General features: G+C 37.9%; 1 protein-coding gene across 1 annotated transcript in view; it reads right to left on the bottom strand.

Annotated features, from left to right (window-relative positions):
- LOC106530072 (brain-specific angiogenesis inhibitor 1-associated protein 2) overlaps positions 1 to 17295 on the bottom strand; it is a gene marked incomplete at its 5' end in the record, with an annotated part of 67188 nt that overhangs the window by 9740 nt on the left and 40153 nt on the right. Inside the window, 3 exon segments of the mRNA XM_014025636.1 lie at positions 877 to 1029; positions 12126 to 12263; positions 16707 to 16778. Coding sequence (XP_013881090.1) covers positions 877 to 1029; positions 12126 to 12263; positions 16707 to 16778 — 363 coding nt within the window.

Below are 17295 nucleotides of genomic sequence, written 5' to 3'. Positions count from 1 at the left end.
ATATAATATAAATAATTAGTGCTGAATTTAAGAACAATTTAAAGTTCATCAATCAACAGCGAGAAGAACTTTTTACAACTATAAATATAAAAAAATAATGGCCAATTTTCTATGAAAGTAACATCAACTTCACTCTTGGGTGAATTGATTAATAATTTCCAAATGCTTAGAGAAAACAGAAGAAAAAAATAGGAAAACTAAGCTACATTTTATGGACGTCCATTCATGTTGATCTATAAAAGGCTCATGATGCTACAGTCAAAAAAAATAGTCTCAACAAGTTCATTCGTGTTTGATTCCAAGTATTCAGATGGATTCCAAGAAGAAAGCCTGTTCTCTGTCAAAGACTGTTGAGCGTGACACTGCTTTGTACAACAAACCACAAAATCTGCAGACAGAAACACCCAGAGGTACATTCAACAACAGTCCATAACACACATCAGCTAGAACCTCTTCAAACCAGCTACCCAGCATGGTGGTGGAGGGTTGATGATGTGGGTTAATGTTGCAGAAACAAAACCAGGACAGCTTCCAGTTTTTGAGTCAACTGTAATSTATCAAGTAAAAGGAGTGTTCAGTCCTTTTCCTGATAAATGCTCCATAGCAGACACGTTTCAAATAAATTGAATAGGGAGGAAGCATATTATGTAAAAACATTGTGATTTTGTATAATGTGCTTAAAAATAAAGTTTATGAATGTGTAAATTGTACTTTATCAATAGGATTCCTGGTATGGGTCAAAAACACTGACACTGCTAAAAAACAATTATGTTCTGTTCATTGATGTGTTCTTCCACAGGTTAGTTTTTGATTTTTTTTCTCCAAAAAAAAAAAAATACACTGTCGGGTATCTAGAGATGTGGCAGAATGACTTACCTTTCCATGGTAGGCGCTGTTGTTTTTGGCGACAGCACATTGTCGATCCACCAGGAAGCAGTATCTGCGACGCTCCTCTGACAAAGCCTGCTTGTATCCCTCAGCAATYAATGTCTCTAGTTCTGTCTGCTTATTACTGATTGTCTCCACAAACTGAAGGAAAAAAAAAACATAACACATTACAGTATGAAATTTTTACTTATTTCCTGTATTGTTTTTTTAACAAAGCATTTTAAATATGGCTATAAAATTTTTTTGTTTAAAACGTATGTGCAAAAACAACCATAGGTCTGTTTTCTGCCTGCAGTTTGTATATTAGACATTTCCCCCAGATACAGGTAAACTATACTAAACTCTTCTGTTATAAACAGCTGTTTCAGTGAGAGCCTTATTAGTTAGTTATTGATCTACTGCAGGTGTTAAGACAAAATAATTCAGTGCAACACAAAAGCCCATTTTAACACTTGTTAATAAAGTTATCACAAGCTTTTAAATTAAAAGGTGCATGTAAATACAGTAGCCATAAAGGTGATTTATCAGTTGGGACATCGAACAATTGTATTTGTTTTGACTGTGCTTTAATACAATTTATTCATTTATTTAATTTATTTTGTTTTGTTGTTGTTTTTTTTCAAGTAAGACTAATTAAACATACAAAGTTTGCATTTCTCATGTTCAAAAAGAAAATTTCAAATTACTAACAACCAGGTGAAAATGAAGACCCTAAATCCAGACCCAAACCAGTGGTCATTCCATATGTTATGGGAGTTTTAGAGAAACTGAGACATTTATTCTCTAAAACTGACGTCCCAGTGGCTTTCAAACCCCAAAACACAGTAAGACAAAGGTTAYTTCACCCCAAAGATCCAGTTCCCCAGCAAAAACAGAGTAATATAGTATATTCTGTTAAGTGTCAGGAGGACTGTGATCAGTCATACATTGGGGAAACAAAACAGCCACTGTTCAAAAGAATGATCCAGCACAGACGAGCTACATCATCAGGTCAGGACTCTGCAGTTTACACTCCTCTACAGGCCAGCGGTCACTCATTCAAGGATGAAGATGTCCTTGATAGAGAGGAACGTTGGTTTGAGAGAGGAGTAAAGGAAGCCATTTTTGTGAAGAAAAACCATCCACCATTAAACAGAGGTGGAGGCCTTCGTGTCCAGTTGTCCACCTCCTACAACACTGTTATTGCACGTACTGTATGACTCAGCCCCCTGTGAGCAAAAGGTGTGAATCAGGGCCCCAATGATAGTCAGGTGATGGAACACATGACCCTATATGAACAATAGACCTAATCATCTCAGTTACCATCATCAGTGTGTGAATATGTCAATGACAATGTGAAGCACTTTGGTGTCTGGAAGGACTTAAAAGCTTTATATAAGTTCAGTACCATTTAACCAAGGCACCAACAACTGTTTTTCTGATGGACCAATCTGTTTGTCCATGTGGAGGCAGTGCTTGAAGGCTGAGTTCACCTGAAACTCTTCAGACTGAAGAAGTCTCTTGGAGGAGAGATGAAAKGTTTCACTAAAYAAGAACCCGTCCAGAGGACCTACTTATTTTTTCTTTTTGATTTTTCTACCTGGATTACCGAGATGCATCAGGACATTTCTCGCATTCCTTTGTGCTATACTGCTATGGTCTAGAGGACCTAATCAACTTTTTTTGTACCGTGATTACTGAGATGCATCTGCGGTCTCATTTAGCCATCCACACACACATTCATACAGTACTTTATTATGTTTTTACAAACTAATCTAATTAAATCATTCTATAAGGACTAATCAGTGATTTAGATCACATTCTTACACCAATAAGCTACACTTCAGACACAATGGGAGATTCAGTGTTTTGAACAGGGAGACCTCGTGACTGCATACTGGTGCAGTTGAGTGTATTTTATTTAATAACCACCAGAGCACACTACTTCCCAACTGACAGTTTCCAAGAAGGGAGTTTGCTGAAAAGCCAAATCTAGCCGAATTTTCTCATTTCTTCTGGACTTCAGTCTTTTGTCTCTGGAAGTACCTTTTTTTTTATCGTGTACGCAATGCTACCATTCAACACTTTAGGCTATTATTTCTTCTTTGAGTTCAAAATTTTTGCATTATTATTTCATTGTCTATATCTTCTTTAATGTTTTCAAAATGAAAAATGCTAAAATTTTAAACTGGTTTAATTAGTTGCTATTGTGTATAGAGTGTTCGTTTAAAAACACGAGCATCCCTTGGTAGGGAGGATGTGTATGACTGTAGCTTCAAATGCAGCAAAAGACGACTTTCATTAAATCTCTTTATATCTTTCCTGTGAACAAGATAAACAGTGATTTTATTTTGGCATGAGTCATACTCTATACTGCGGTAAGGATAAAGAAAATGAGGGGAAAAATGAGACAAGAACCACACTGAAGAAATATCTGGCAAACACACAGCAGGCCATGTTAGCTGCTAGCGTTTGTGAATGAATCTTTGGTCACATCATAGGAGCCATACGGTGCAAAAGACACTTTAAAAGATTACAACCAAAGTGGCTGCCCTCTGTCTCTCTGGTGTAAAGACCCTTTTTGTATTTGCAGTCTCTGACTAAGAGTCTGCTAGGCCCTGCAACACTTGTAACCAGGGCTAATGGGAGCGACTCAACCAGTGTGTGCTTGCCCTTTGTCAAACCAACATAGCCTCATTCTCCCACCATTCAAAAGGTCACCAAAGTAACCCAAGACAATAAGTGCAGTGGGAAAAGCTCAAGCAGACACAAGCCACCATTATCTCTAACTGACCTCAGGTTACATCTTAGCTAGAATGACTTGTTTCGCAAAAGGTTATGGATATAAATGAAACCTGCTGCACGTCAGTGCAGTTCCTATCTTCAGGCTTTGACTGCTCAGCATTACATCCTCTCTGCATGTCTCTTTACGCTGACATATTCAGGACAAAATCCTAACATAGCCGTACTCTTACATTGCACACCCAACACTTTTTCCCCCGGTAATTACAAAAACACTGAGACGGCAAGCTCTCACACCATTTGAAAAGTGAAGAATACATCAGCAACTAAACGGTTTATGTGACGCTGTGTTACAGCGGCAGGCCCCTGTAACATATAATCAAAACACATTCCTAACTGTAATTACCGTTCCAGATACCAATACAAGTATTCATCCTAGTCAAAAAGGCATCCTTACTTGTCAACACTAGTTTAAAAGGATGCTCTTAATAGAACAAAAAAACTCTACAAAACTGAGACTGACAGACAAAATGTATTTTAAAAGGTGGGTGTTACGCATTTCCAGACACATATTTCACTCTACATCACAATCAAGTTAATTACTGTCAATTATGAAAATACTGTATATATAGGCCTGTCGCGATAGTCAATAAATCAATTAATTGCACGATAACTTTTTTTGAGGTCGGTAAAAAAAAGACGGCGATAAGTTTCATTTTCCTGCTTGTTTGTTTACTTCGTCTCTCTCCTCTCTGCTCCGCAACACAGGAGCTCCGCTGACCCCTCCCCTCCTGTTTTCTTAGTGTGGGAGGAGTCAACTCTCGCTTTAGCGTGAGAGCTAGTTCCTAAAGAAACGCTTCGAAGCAGAACGCGGCTGCAGAAGTGTCGGAGAACTAGAACCTGGATTTCGCTGCGGAGGGAGAGAGGGAGAGAGAGACGGAGTGAGACAGAGTGAGAGAGAGAGAGAAAGAGAGACAGAGAGAGAGAAGGAGGAGAAGGGGTGGGGGCTGAAACTCCCCCAGACCCGCGACAAAGTCGTCAAGACTTTACCTGTAGCTCCCAAAAATACCAGGAAACTTAAACGCAGCATCTGTGTTTTAACAAAACACCCAAAAAACCAGTGGCTGTCCCAACAACTCATGAGGAAACCTCTGAACTGTCTGATTTCCTCCCCCGCAGCGCTCTGACTGTCCCCTCCTCACACACACACACACAGACACGTTTGTTCTTCTATCCTCATGGGGACTTTGCATTGACTTTCATTCATTTACCAGTATTTTCTATTACCATTTGACCTTAAACCTAGCCTTAAACTTTACATGGGATGTGAACTGGGCTTATGTCCCCATAAGAAACAGTGGGTCCTCACCAGGCTGTGTAATTTGCTTCATCTCTAAAGAGATGCTGTTCTTTAATATTGTTTATTTACTGTCTTAGTTGTGTGTGGTGTTTAATTTACATTTTGTTGTTCTTTGTTGTTTTTTTTTATTCAAGTGCATTTTTTTGTTAGAGACTGAGAGTCCACTTTGTTAAACATTCTTTTAAAAATGAAAGTTTATTGATTTATTACACTTACACATTACGCTTTTATAATTATTAGTTGTAAAACGGTCACCAGGCAATATTATCGTTTATCGCAATAAATTTTGAGACAATTAATCGCCCAGCAAAATTTGTTATCGTGACAGGCCTATGTATATATCACAAATAAAATTGACTTTGCATATCACAGTGTATCTAAATTCTTTGAAARTGACCTCTGTCTCGTTAAATACATCCTTCCATTTCAGACACTCCCACTTCAGCAAATCTTCACAACAATGCTTGATGTAGTCAATAACTTTCATACGAGCATTGTGTTTTGTTGTATGAAATAAAGAGAAGCGGAGCGAGTACAGAGGCTCTTACAAGACGTTTCAGCTTGGTAATATCTCTCAGTAGCCTGGTAAAAAACCAGATCCTTGTCCTTCACTTTGCTTCGTACGAGGGTCTGGACTCACGGCTATAGAGAAGTGATTCTTGCTGGAGGCGTGGCCTCTGCTGAAGTGTCACTGTGAAGGAGGCTAAGCTAAGAAGCTAACCGGAAATCGCGTGTGCTGTAAACAACCCTACTGAGAGGAGGGAAGTACTGAGCCGAACGAGACGACTGTCAATGAGAGCTGCTGCTTTGTCAATTTTATTTTAATTTGGAAGACTGGCTTCATTCACTTCCTCCGCTGCTGAATGTTAAACTAACTAGCAGACACTGCGCATAAAATCGACGTCGTTTAAAACTCCGCCTTCTGTTTGCTGATTGGCCCAGGTAAAATAAACTACAAGCAGACACTGCGCAGAAAATAGTCGTTCTCTTCTCTGATTGGTTCGGCTAAAAATCTGCCAGCAAAATCCTTGTCTATGGGAGAAGTCCCAGATGGAGCAGTGAAGGGAAACTTGAATTGAGCGGAACTGCGTAGGAAGGCAAGGGCCAGGCTAATCTCCCAGTCATCCTCTCATAAAAATAGGTCAATGTTAAGCTACTATTTTGTTTAGAACCCATACATATAGATCAATATGAGGTTTAGGCAGCTCCGAACAGCTACTACAAGAGAGTCAAGGATTTTTCCAACATGCATGAATGACTCAAAGCAACTCTCTGGGTATGTTTTTGATGCGGGAATGACATAACATGATATAAAGCTAAAAAAATTGATTTTGTAAAATATATCCTCCTCTGAGATATTTGAAAGTTCTTTGCTGAAATTAAATTTAATGACTAAACATGTGATGTAAATTTTATGTATGGTCAAAATGAACACTTCACCTATTCAGAATCTTATTCATTTGATCTACTATGATCTAAGATATTGAAAACATTATTTCCAGGACAAACTGAATTATTATTTTATATTCATGTGTACAGGTCAAATATCTGCAAGTGTATTCTTTTTACCTGGCATTATCATATGCTTGGGTCTGCTGGTCCTTCATCAACAGCACTCTGATGTTAAAAATCAGAAACCAAAATCCATGTGTCTGCTTCGATTTTCCATTTTTTTTATGTGAACAGTGGTGTGAACCCCATATTGAAACATCTTTAATTTGATGACGCCAGTCTGCAGAAAGGCTGAGCTAATCAAATATCTTCTGACAATAATTCTCAGAACTGAGCCCTGTCTCGCTTTGTCTGAAATCTTATTAACATCCTTTACAATACGAAAGAAATTTATCTAGATAAAACTCCTTTCTACAGTACCTAGGTACCCTTCAATGAACTACATAATGAAATGATTAGCATTTCGGCAGACTTCATCCATTGATGTGGAAGTGTCTCAAGGCAGAGCAGAGCGGGGACGGTAGAAAAAGGCAAACACGTAGATGATGAGAGGCAAGGTTCAATCAGATTCAGTCTATGCAGCCAGACTGCACTCAGACTTCTACTTTTAATGAAAAAAAAAAGAAAAAGTTAAAAGTTCTCATCTTTAAAGTCGCACAAATGTTTTGGAGGAGGATGAAAATGCTGCCCTCATCTCTGCAACATTTACGGGCCTCCTGCTGCCTGAAAGAGGCCATCTCCTCGCACACAAGATAAAGCGTACGATCTGTTACAATCTGAACTCCTTTTCTAGGTGGACGCTTGTCATTGTGAAGCACAGGTCTTGTGGGAGTGCAGGGCTCTCGCTCGCTCGCTCGCTCTTTGTGGAGCCATGCTTTCTTGTGGGCTCCGGCACAAACGAGTTGACTTTTTTCTCTCACACGCCCACAGCCGTGATATGATCAGTGAAAGTGAGCAGGCTGAAAATGAGAAAGGGAGATTGATTTTGCTTTTTTACTGCTAACAGACTGTAAATTATGAGTCCACGGTATGATGAGCGCTTCCCTCTGCACAGATGGGTCCAACTGATCAGTCATACAGGCTCAGCGAGAGTGTGAGGTAACGATAATGTATGTTCAAATGCACAGTGTAAAAATATTTGTTTCTTTTCCATTTATTCCATCCTAGTCACTTGCCTGAAGAGTATTTTCCCCAATTACCTTCTCTCACTTTGAGTCACTATTATATGAACTGCTAAGATTAAGTAGAACAATAATGTGAAAATAAATCTTCTTTGTGGACTTAAGTCGGGGCTATTCAACTGGTGGCCCACGGGCCACATCCGGCCCACGAGTGACCAAAGTTTGGCCCGCCAATTGGTTCATTCATCTCTTAAGCCCAAACATCCAGTTTTCTACTTTAATTACTTTAAGTTCTTTTAGTTAGACATAAAGTTCTTTTAGTTAGACATAGACATGTTTTGTGTCTACAGAAACGTCAGAATCTTGGCTACAAGCTGGTAAAAAACATTTATATGAACACCCAAGACAGTTAAAACTACAAGCGGTTGAATATAAAAATATGAAAGTGAAAATAAAATTGGTTTTAAAATTTGGCAAGTCAGAGATAAACATATTTGTGTTAAATAGGAGGCAGAATGTGGTTTTTTTTTGTTTGTTTTTGACATTGTTTTATTATCGCTACTTTAATTACATAGGGTTCTGTATGATGTAATCATGATTAAATGCAGCCAAATAAACTATTTCAAAAGGTAACAGATCTTTGTAATACTTTGTTTAATTACATGACTTTAATTGCTGGATGTTCGGCCCCCGGAGCAGTTTAGTTTGTCCACGCTTGTCTAGCAAACAAAGAACCATGATTCAAGTTGTTTAAATTGTTTAAAGATAATTGCTCTCTGATAAGGATAATAATTCATGCGTCTCCATTGAGACATATTTTATTTACTTTTAAGACTAAGTAGACTTTCTAGACCTACAAAAGATATAAAATTTTGCTGGACAATAAATTGTCTCAAAAATTATTGCGATAAATGATAAAATAGTTTGAAGACCACAAAATTTATGAATGTTTACGAAATTTACAGATGCAATGGGAGCAGAGTTTATGAAAACAACAAGCAGGAGCAGCTCCTGAAGCTGTAACATCACTACCCACTTCTATCCAAGTCAGGACAAGTTATTCTTTACGTGTCTTTCTGGTTTCACCCCACACTGCTTACAAAGTTTACACAAATACATGAAACTTGCGTTGCATAAAATAAAACAACTCTTGACAACCCCAAGGTTCAGCAGCGTATGCTGAGGAGCCACCAGCTGGAAGGCGGCGTTGGAAAAACCAAAGATTTTCCCTGTTTATGGGGCTCTCATGCTGCAGAGGTTATAAGACCACGCACCTGGTAAATACCTGACTACGCTAAGGAAGAGAAAGGAGGGCGATGTGAAGAAAACAAGCAGGCAAATTTATGCAATTGACCTCATTTTAACTTATCATGCAATTAATTGATTTATTGCTTATTGTGAGAGGCCTAGTTTTTTTCTTATTAGAAACTCAATTTCTCCTAAGACCATCCAGTAGTTAATGATATATTTTGCCAACAGAGTGGATGCCAAAAAGTCCACGCCAAAATCTCAAAGCTCTTGCCCAATCTGTCAGAGTTCCACACTGAATTTAAATAAATATCTGCCAAACTGGCAGTGTTCTAACTATTTAAGTATTTTTTGTCTTCAGTTGGCTGTGATTGAATGTTGTGTTTACCAACTGTGGTTTATTTAAAACTGTAAGACCTTAAAATAAAAATTTCTTGAATCCAGAAATAGGACAAAAAAAAAAAAACACCAATATGAACTTGCCCCTATATTAGGATAGCAAATGAACATTTTTTGCTTGATAAAATCATGCCTGGAACTCATCTCCGCACTAACATCACGAAAACATTTACATGACGACATAAAAAAGGTTTTAAATAAGATAAATCACCAGTACAGGTGTAAACACAGACACCTATATGTTTTATTAGGGTGTTGGAAAAAAACATTGCCTCTGCTGCACCTTCAACTTTACACGGATCTCTGCTAGAATCACTTTGAATTTCATACAATTAATGATTTACATGCATGTTTTCTTTGAGCAAGCAATGGTTAAGTTTTGACAAAAACTTGTTCCTGGAGATAAGATTTGAAACAGCAGAAACAAACTGTTTTTTTCCCTGCACAGATTTCTTTTAGTGCTTTGTGTGCAAGCATTATTGTTCAGTCTTATTGATATTTCGACTTTTGTCAGGTGTACAATTTTTTTTTTTTATCATTGTGACTCAATAACCACTCGAAAAGATAAACAACCCACTTAAAAAAGCAGGTATGCATTAACCCGGTCCTTTCAGCTGGTTTACTGGTGTGAGGCCTACAGTCTCTGCTCCCATTCAAGCTTGGCTTCATGCTCCACTGGACTCCTGAGCACATCACCCAACTTGATGCCTTATGATGACACTTAATACAGCAACTCTTCAAGGCATTTCTGACACAATGGAACCAACTTGATGCGACGCAGCAGTCAGATCAATCCAGTGCTGCCATGCCACTGCAGACAGGATGAGGCAGATGTGTTTGTGTATTTGACAGCATGTAAACTGATTGGACAGAGTCCTTCATGTGGAAACTGAGCACCAAAGAACAACATGTCTATAACCAGTGAACTCCAGAAAAGTTCGTCTCCTGACATTTTTTTCTACCTGACACTGCTGAAAGCAGCTCAGTAAATAACCGCTGCAAGCCTTGACCTGTTACGTTTTTTTCAGCCCGAATTCCAGCCTCCAATAAACTCTTGACATATTCTACCGTTTTTTTTTTTTCACTTCAGTAATAACCCTTGGGAAGAGAGCAACCAAAACAAACAAGAGCAAAAAAAATAAGTGAAGTCTTAGAATGTGGGCTAACGCAGAAAAGGATTGTGTGTTTCCCCATCAGGTAGGAGGTGGTCATGTGATGAAAACTTCATGTGACAAAAGCAGCAACAGTAACATATCACATGAAATACTTGGTTTCATCTGAAGTGCTTTGTCATAGGTTGATTTGTCATGGGAAAGATCACTTAAATTTGCATAACACACCTATTTCTACATCTGTCTTTTCAGTATAAAGTTCAGAGATCCTGAAAACTTGTTAGAATATTGGAGTTACTGGCTGCTTACATGACCTACTGGTGGCTTTTAGACACAGGTGTCAAGTAACTAAGTACAGAAACTTTGTTACTTTATTTAAGTAGAAATTTAGGTTGTTTATACTTTAGTGGAGTAATTATTTGTAAGCCCACTTTTTACTTCTACTTCTAACATTTTAATTCAATAATCTGTACTTTTTACTCCTTACTTTTTAAAAATACAAAAGAAAAAATATATATAATGTAGCACAGGGGTTCTCAAACTTTTTGGGTCTAGCGACCCCTTACAATGGTGAAAAAATTCCAGGGACCCCCCTCATAAACCCCATGCTGTTAATTCAAAATAATTTATTGTTATTGTAACCCCTAAATGCCATGGTAATATTTTGGTTTGTTTTAGTATGTTTGTTTTACTAGTTCATTATTCCCTATATGCATTTTTTTTAAATAAAACCAAATTAACAATTTATTTGAATTTTTTGAGGACCCCCAAGACACTGCTCGCGGAGCCCTGGGGGTCCTGGGACCCCAGTTTGAGAACCTCTGCTGTATCAGATGCATGTAGCCCAGAATGAAGATGACCATGGCTGAAACAAGTTGTCTAGTCAGTTAATTCCAAAAATGTCATTCAGTTTAACTTATTATATCAAAAAGAAAAATAAGTAGGTCCTCTGGATGGGTTCTTCTTTAGTGAAACGTTTAATCTCTTGTCCAAGAGACTTCTTCAGTCTGATGAGTTTCAGGTGAACTCAGCCTTAACTTATTTTACTCGTTATTGACTTTAAAATACTTTTTTGGMGGGGGGTGCGCTATACAGTGTCACAGGTTACACTAAGGCTTTTATCCTTAGTGGCTTTTTTTAAGTATTCATTACTTTTACTTTTATACTTTGAGTAGTTTTGAAACCAGTACTTTTGAACTTTTACTTGAGTAAAAAGCTCGAGTTGATACTTCTACTTCCAAAGAAGTATTTTTAAACCTTAGTATCCATACTTCTACTTAAGTAATGAAAATGAATACTTTTGACACCTCTGCTTTTAGAAGTCTTTTTTGTTTATTTTGTGTTACTATTAACCAAAAAAAAAAAGCCAAAACTTAAAAGTAAGGCAGCTATGAACAGAATATATCAGTATCTGAAGCATATTTTTGTCCATCACTTCAGGTAACCCTGTTAGATGTTTTGTTACAAATATCCACACTACACAGGCATTTTTAATTACCATTTTTTTTGTCTTGATTCTGTGCTTTTTAGCTTCAGAAAAGTAGTTAGATCCTTCCTTCCCCACCAAAACTCAAATTTAACCATCTACCAATGAACTGCAACTCTACAAAACTGGGAATCAGGGACACAAGCAGAGCAACAATCTGACAGAGTGCATTCATTGCAGTATTTCTTGATTTTTTTGTTGTTCCACAAAGAAAACTTCAAGTTCATAACTAACAGATCTGACGTTAGTTACTGAATGGGGTTTTAGTGCAACTGCATAGAGGAGAACTGATATAAAATCATTTCATCGTCTGAGATGAAACTCGTCAGGAAGCTCACCTGCATCTCCTTGTCTCCATACTTTGAAGGGTTTTTGCTGCCTTGGCTCTTCCTTCGCAGCTTCTTTAGTTCCCCCTGGCACTTTTCCAGGCTCTCCCCTTTGTTCTTGTGTTCCATCTGGTATTTCTTCAAGGCAGCCTGTGTGAAGAATGAAGGAGTAAATTTTAAAAAAATGAAGAAAATTTTAAAAAGGTCTACAATTTTAAAAAGTTTGCACTGTAGACAGAAAAGGAAGCATTCTGGCAAAACCGAAGTCAACATTCAAACATCTGTATATGACTTGAATCAAAGCTTTATGTTGTTACAAAGTCCTGGTATGAAAAAACAATGCTACTTTAACATTGAACTAAAGCCTAACAGAGGAAAAGAATCAGTCCTTGTGTTGCTGCCCTGATGAAGCAGCTTTAATATTAAAGAACTGAATGTTGCACATCAGTACTGAGGCTCAAACAGCATTTAGACTAACCGTATTTTAGAAAACCCTCAAAATAACTTCAATTAATAAAATGCCTGTATTCATATGCTTCTAAACAAAATCCAGTTTTGTTTTAATTTTTTATAGGGTTGTTTTGACATCAACACTGCCTCTTCACAACATCTGCTGCCATTGACGAGGCTACGCGACGTGGCTTCYGCTGATTTTCATCACACCAAGTGAGCAATCAACATCGGCTGCAGCCTGCGACGGAGGCAGAAATAAACACGGAATTCGTGGCAAATCCTAATTAAACAGCGCAGTCCTTTCGTTTTATTAATTTGACTTGCTTTTATTATTTATTTATCAAGGAAGGAAGCAACTTTGCTTCCTTGGCTTTTAGCAGCTCTGTTGCTATGGTAACAGTGTCTGGTGCGAGAACGCTCACGTTGGTCTCTCTGCGAGGCYAAATTGGAAGAGAAGCGCTCACGAACGGGGTTCAACACCCACATTTGCATGCCGCGTGAAAACGAGACCATGGGCAGGTATTTCTCAGGACGAGCMGAGCAGAAGCTGCTGCTGTCAGAGAGATGTGCAGCCTGACTCACAATGTGTTGGGGTTTTACAGCACAGGTGTGTCGTCTGAGATCTGCAGGTCTGAGGCGAAGAAGAAACTTCAAGCAGTCATTTTTCCAACATTGGCTTCAATTGGGATTTCATATTTTCCTACTAATTTGTATTTTTCCACATCAGCTGCCTCCCTGAAATATTTGTCTAAAATGAACCAAATCAAGCGTTCACACCTTTATGAGCTTGGTAGCTCTGTGAAAATAGCAGTGAATGACTCATTCTTTTCATTTCTTCATACTCTGAGATGGTAAGCCATCACAGGTTGCTCGGTTTTTGACAGCCACATTTGAGCAGAAACAAACGGGCTTTAACATTATTGTGTGTTCACGTGCAGAAAAACTGTGCAACCACAAGCATTCCTACTATTCTGGGGATTGCTGTGTTATGGTAATATTTATTTAACAAAGAAAGAAATACGTGGTCCAAGAATGAAGGTACTCTGTGGGATGATCAGCTGAGTTTTATTACAACAACGTGGTCCAAGAATGAAGGTACTCTGTGGGATGATCAGCTGAGTTTTATTGCAACAACAGGAAACACAGACAACAACATCAGACTGTCCCCTCTGCTCCTGCTTCTGCTTCTTTGAGGCCTCATATATACTGTTTAACAAACACRATGATGTCATCTTAATAAAGCAAGATTTCATTCTAAGTAAATGCTGGGTCGGGTCAAGGGAAAACACAAAGATAAACACGTGATATCTAAGAATGATTGTTGTTAGCAGACCTTGTTCTGGCTATAATCACTGATGAACAGAATGTCATGAAAACCTAGGTCATTAAAGTATGACATGAATTACTGGCTTAAACCTAAAAGCATTATTTCCATTACAGCTGCACCACGTCATTTAAGTCAGGAGTTTACAGCTTTACACTCCAGCCGAACAGTTGGGGATAATGCGCTGGTTTGTCAATGAGTTTGTTTCACCTCAGAAAAATATCACACGAACCACTGAATGGATTTTAATGAAACTAGGATGTAAAATGTAGGAGTATACGAGTTCATCCAATTAACTGTCTGCCACAGCTGATCAATACTGGCTAACGCAAAAGGGACAGTATTTGAGTCTCAATTCAGGGGTRGCAGCCCGTGTAGGCTGCATAATCAGCAATGAAATGAGACGGTCAACGTACGTTTGCGTGACCACGCACTGCCCCATTGACATGGTGATACATTTTATATCACGTGCTTTCAGTTGTCTTTAAAACCTGTGGAGACAAAGCTTTTCAGGTGGTGGCCCCGAGGTTCTGGAACGCTCTCCCTCTGTCCCTTCGCTGCTCAGATTCTACTGACTCTGAAGAAACATCTGAAGACATTTTTATTCAGACGGGCTTTTAGTTAAGTGTTTTTTTTTCTGTGTGTGTCTGTGTTTTAATTGTTGTTTTTATATCTGTGATCTGTTTTGTTTTTAATTGTTTTTGCTTTCTGTGAAGCACTTTGTGATGTTTGTGTCTGTGAAAGGTGCTATAGAAATAAAGTTTACTCACTTACTTTTCATGGTATCAGTTTACAAAATTTAGTATTATGTAAAACATTACAAATAAAATAAAATAAAAACAAAAACAAAACCAACAAAAACAAAAAACAAAAACAGTTTGGGTTTAGTTTCAATATCAGCGCTTGTAATTGCATTTTATTTCACATCTCATTGCACCATAAATTTCATCAGTTATGTTGCTAAACATACATTAAATACAAATTATTTCCGAACTGTGCTGTATGAAAAAAAAACTCTGCTTCTGTTATTTTCTGTTTAGTTTGCTGACAGTGCAATAAATCCTGGGTTATTGTCGGCCACGTAAGATACTCAGATGCAGCCTAAGTTTTGGGAGTTTTCTCGGCCACYTYAGTAGGCGTCTACAAATTGGGACAGCCTACGTCATGGCGTGGCGACAAATGTCGGCTGCAACCCTGAACTGAGACACAGCATAACTCAGTTAAGTTTTGTTGTTGTAGCTGAGAGGCATTCAGAACACATACTCTGAGCATATCAGGTGATATTATATGAGATGGTTCATAACATTTTAAAGTTTTAAACAAAATGGCTACATTATCCTCATTGATTTTTTAAACATCAGATGTTTTAGTCTAAAACTCTGGCATGAAAGAAAGTGGGTCATTCCTTCCAATGCTAGGCTTTTAATTTATTTTTAAACAAGCAACCACCTTGTTTTCTTTTTTTTTTTTTTTCTGCTTGTAGTTTATTTGGCATCATCTTTTGAAGGGTTTTATGGTCGCTGTCTGTGTTCAGTGTGATAGATCTGCAATCATCTTCACACACACCTGGAGGACTTTTGTGGACAGGTGGAGATGACCTCAGTTATACCATGCAGACCCCACAGTTTAGTGTATTGACATGTAAAAATTCTGTTCAAGGCTTTTAGTCCAAAATCTCCAGCCCACGTAGTAAATCCTACTTAGAGCAGAAAAGGGGGGACAGATCTATGTAAAAAAAAAAAAAGAAAGAAAAAGAAACTTTGCTCTTCATTCGTGGGGTCAGACTGTGTAAACAAGATGATACACAATAACTGCCCTTCTTTGTGTGAACTGAACCTCTGAGCCAAAACACTAAATGTAGTGTACTCTGACCTCCATACCAACAAATTGAATCACTGTCTGCGACAACAAGAAGATAACTGTTCTGCCTTAATCTTATTGGAAACTGAGAGGTCAGTTTTAGGTTGAATCCTGCATTCTGAACTCTGTAATGACTGACACACACTCTGAAACTTTGTGAGCACCAACTGCAAATCTGAAAAAAAGGATACAGAAACTTGCTGCGCCTCAACATCAAATTCTAATCTCTTTTCTTTTTTTTCAGCACGCACCAGCATTTATTCTGAACCTAAGTGATTGTAATTGTTGCTGTGACAGATCAGTGGAAAATCATGCAAATATACAAAAACCTGAACATAAATGTTTCCGGAGCTGTGCAGACGACTTTTTTTTTTCCATTTTATTTTAGTTCAGACAATAAAAACCCATTTAATATATCATTAAATGCTTTTGTTCAGATGAAATCTAATGACCTAATGTAAACTCACTTTCTTATTTTACTTATAACGGTTTAGTCAAACTATTTATCAGTTTGATTTTTTAAATGTTACACTGTGTGTAAGCTACAGCAGCTTCATTGTTGTTTTGTTCCCCAACAAAACAATAAAATTATGTCAGTGTCATCCCATCCCCCCCCCCCAAAACAACGCACAGCAGAACTGCTGCACATTAGGCTGCAACCCACTCATTCTAAAGATATCACATGTAGACCCACTCTGCAGCTCTTACACACACTCTACAAGGGGCTTATTATAATCAGTCTACCCCTGATGGTTTATTAAACGTGAAATGTTGCAGAAACTGATTTTAAAAAGCAGAACTTAACACGCGCAGCTTCACAGCCTTCTCGGTTATCACGTCATTTGACACAGCTTTGACTAAAATCAATACATTTCATGCATTCATTAACATGAACTCAACAGAGCATTGCATAATCCTCTCATGTCAGAAACAGGGGGACAGATCCAGGTACTCACAGTCAAATATCGAGCATCCAGCTCCACTTTCTTCTCAAGCTCTGAGAGTAGTTCATTGTGAAAGGACTTCAGCTGAAAAAAGAAAAAGAAAATGTTTATTTAACAGGTTTTACCCTTTTAGTAGTAACTGCCTAAAAATGTTTCATCGAGATTTTGTTTGAAATAAAACTTTTTTTTTCTATGTTACTATGAACTGTGGATAAGCACGAGTCTCCATATTTCATGTTGAGGCCCCGTCAAGCTAGACAACTTCTGCCAGGCGTTCTTAACCTCTTTGACCTCGGGGCCCAATTTGTTGAACATAAAGTGACACGAGGCCCAGTCACACATTACCAATGAATGGATCAAAATGATAATTATTCTAAATCTTGGTTTAATTTTTATTGTATTTACATTATAACTAAACTATCATAACTAACGTAACTAAATTAAATACTCTTACAGTTTAAAAGTAAAACTCCTGTTAAATAATCACAAGACATGATTATAACAAACATTTTTATATTGTAACCTGCCAATAACAATTATTTGAACAAATACAAAGGTCAGTCAACAGACCACTCAGGCTTATCAGCACAATATATATATA

Source organism: Austrofundulus limnaeus, unplaced genomic scaffold (assembly GCF_001266775.1).
Source record: "Austrofundulus limnaeus strain Quisiro unplaced genomic scaffold, Austrofundulus_limnaeus-1.0 Scaffold4, whole genome shotgun sequence".
Lineage (NCBI taxonomy): Eukaryota > Metazoa > Chordata > Actinopteri > Cyprinodontiformes > Rivulidae > Austrofundulus > Austrofundulus limnaeus.
This window is presented reverse-complemented; position numbering and strand designations above follow the sequence as displayed.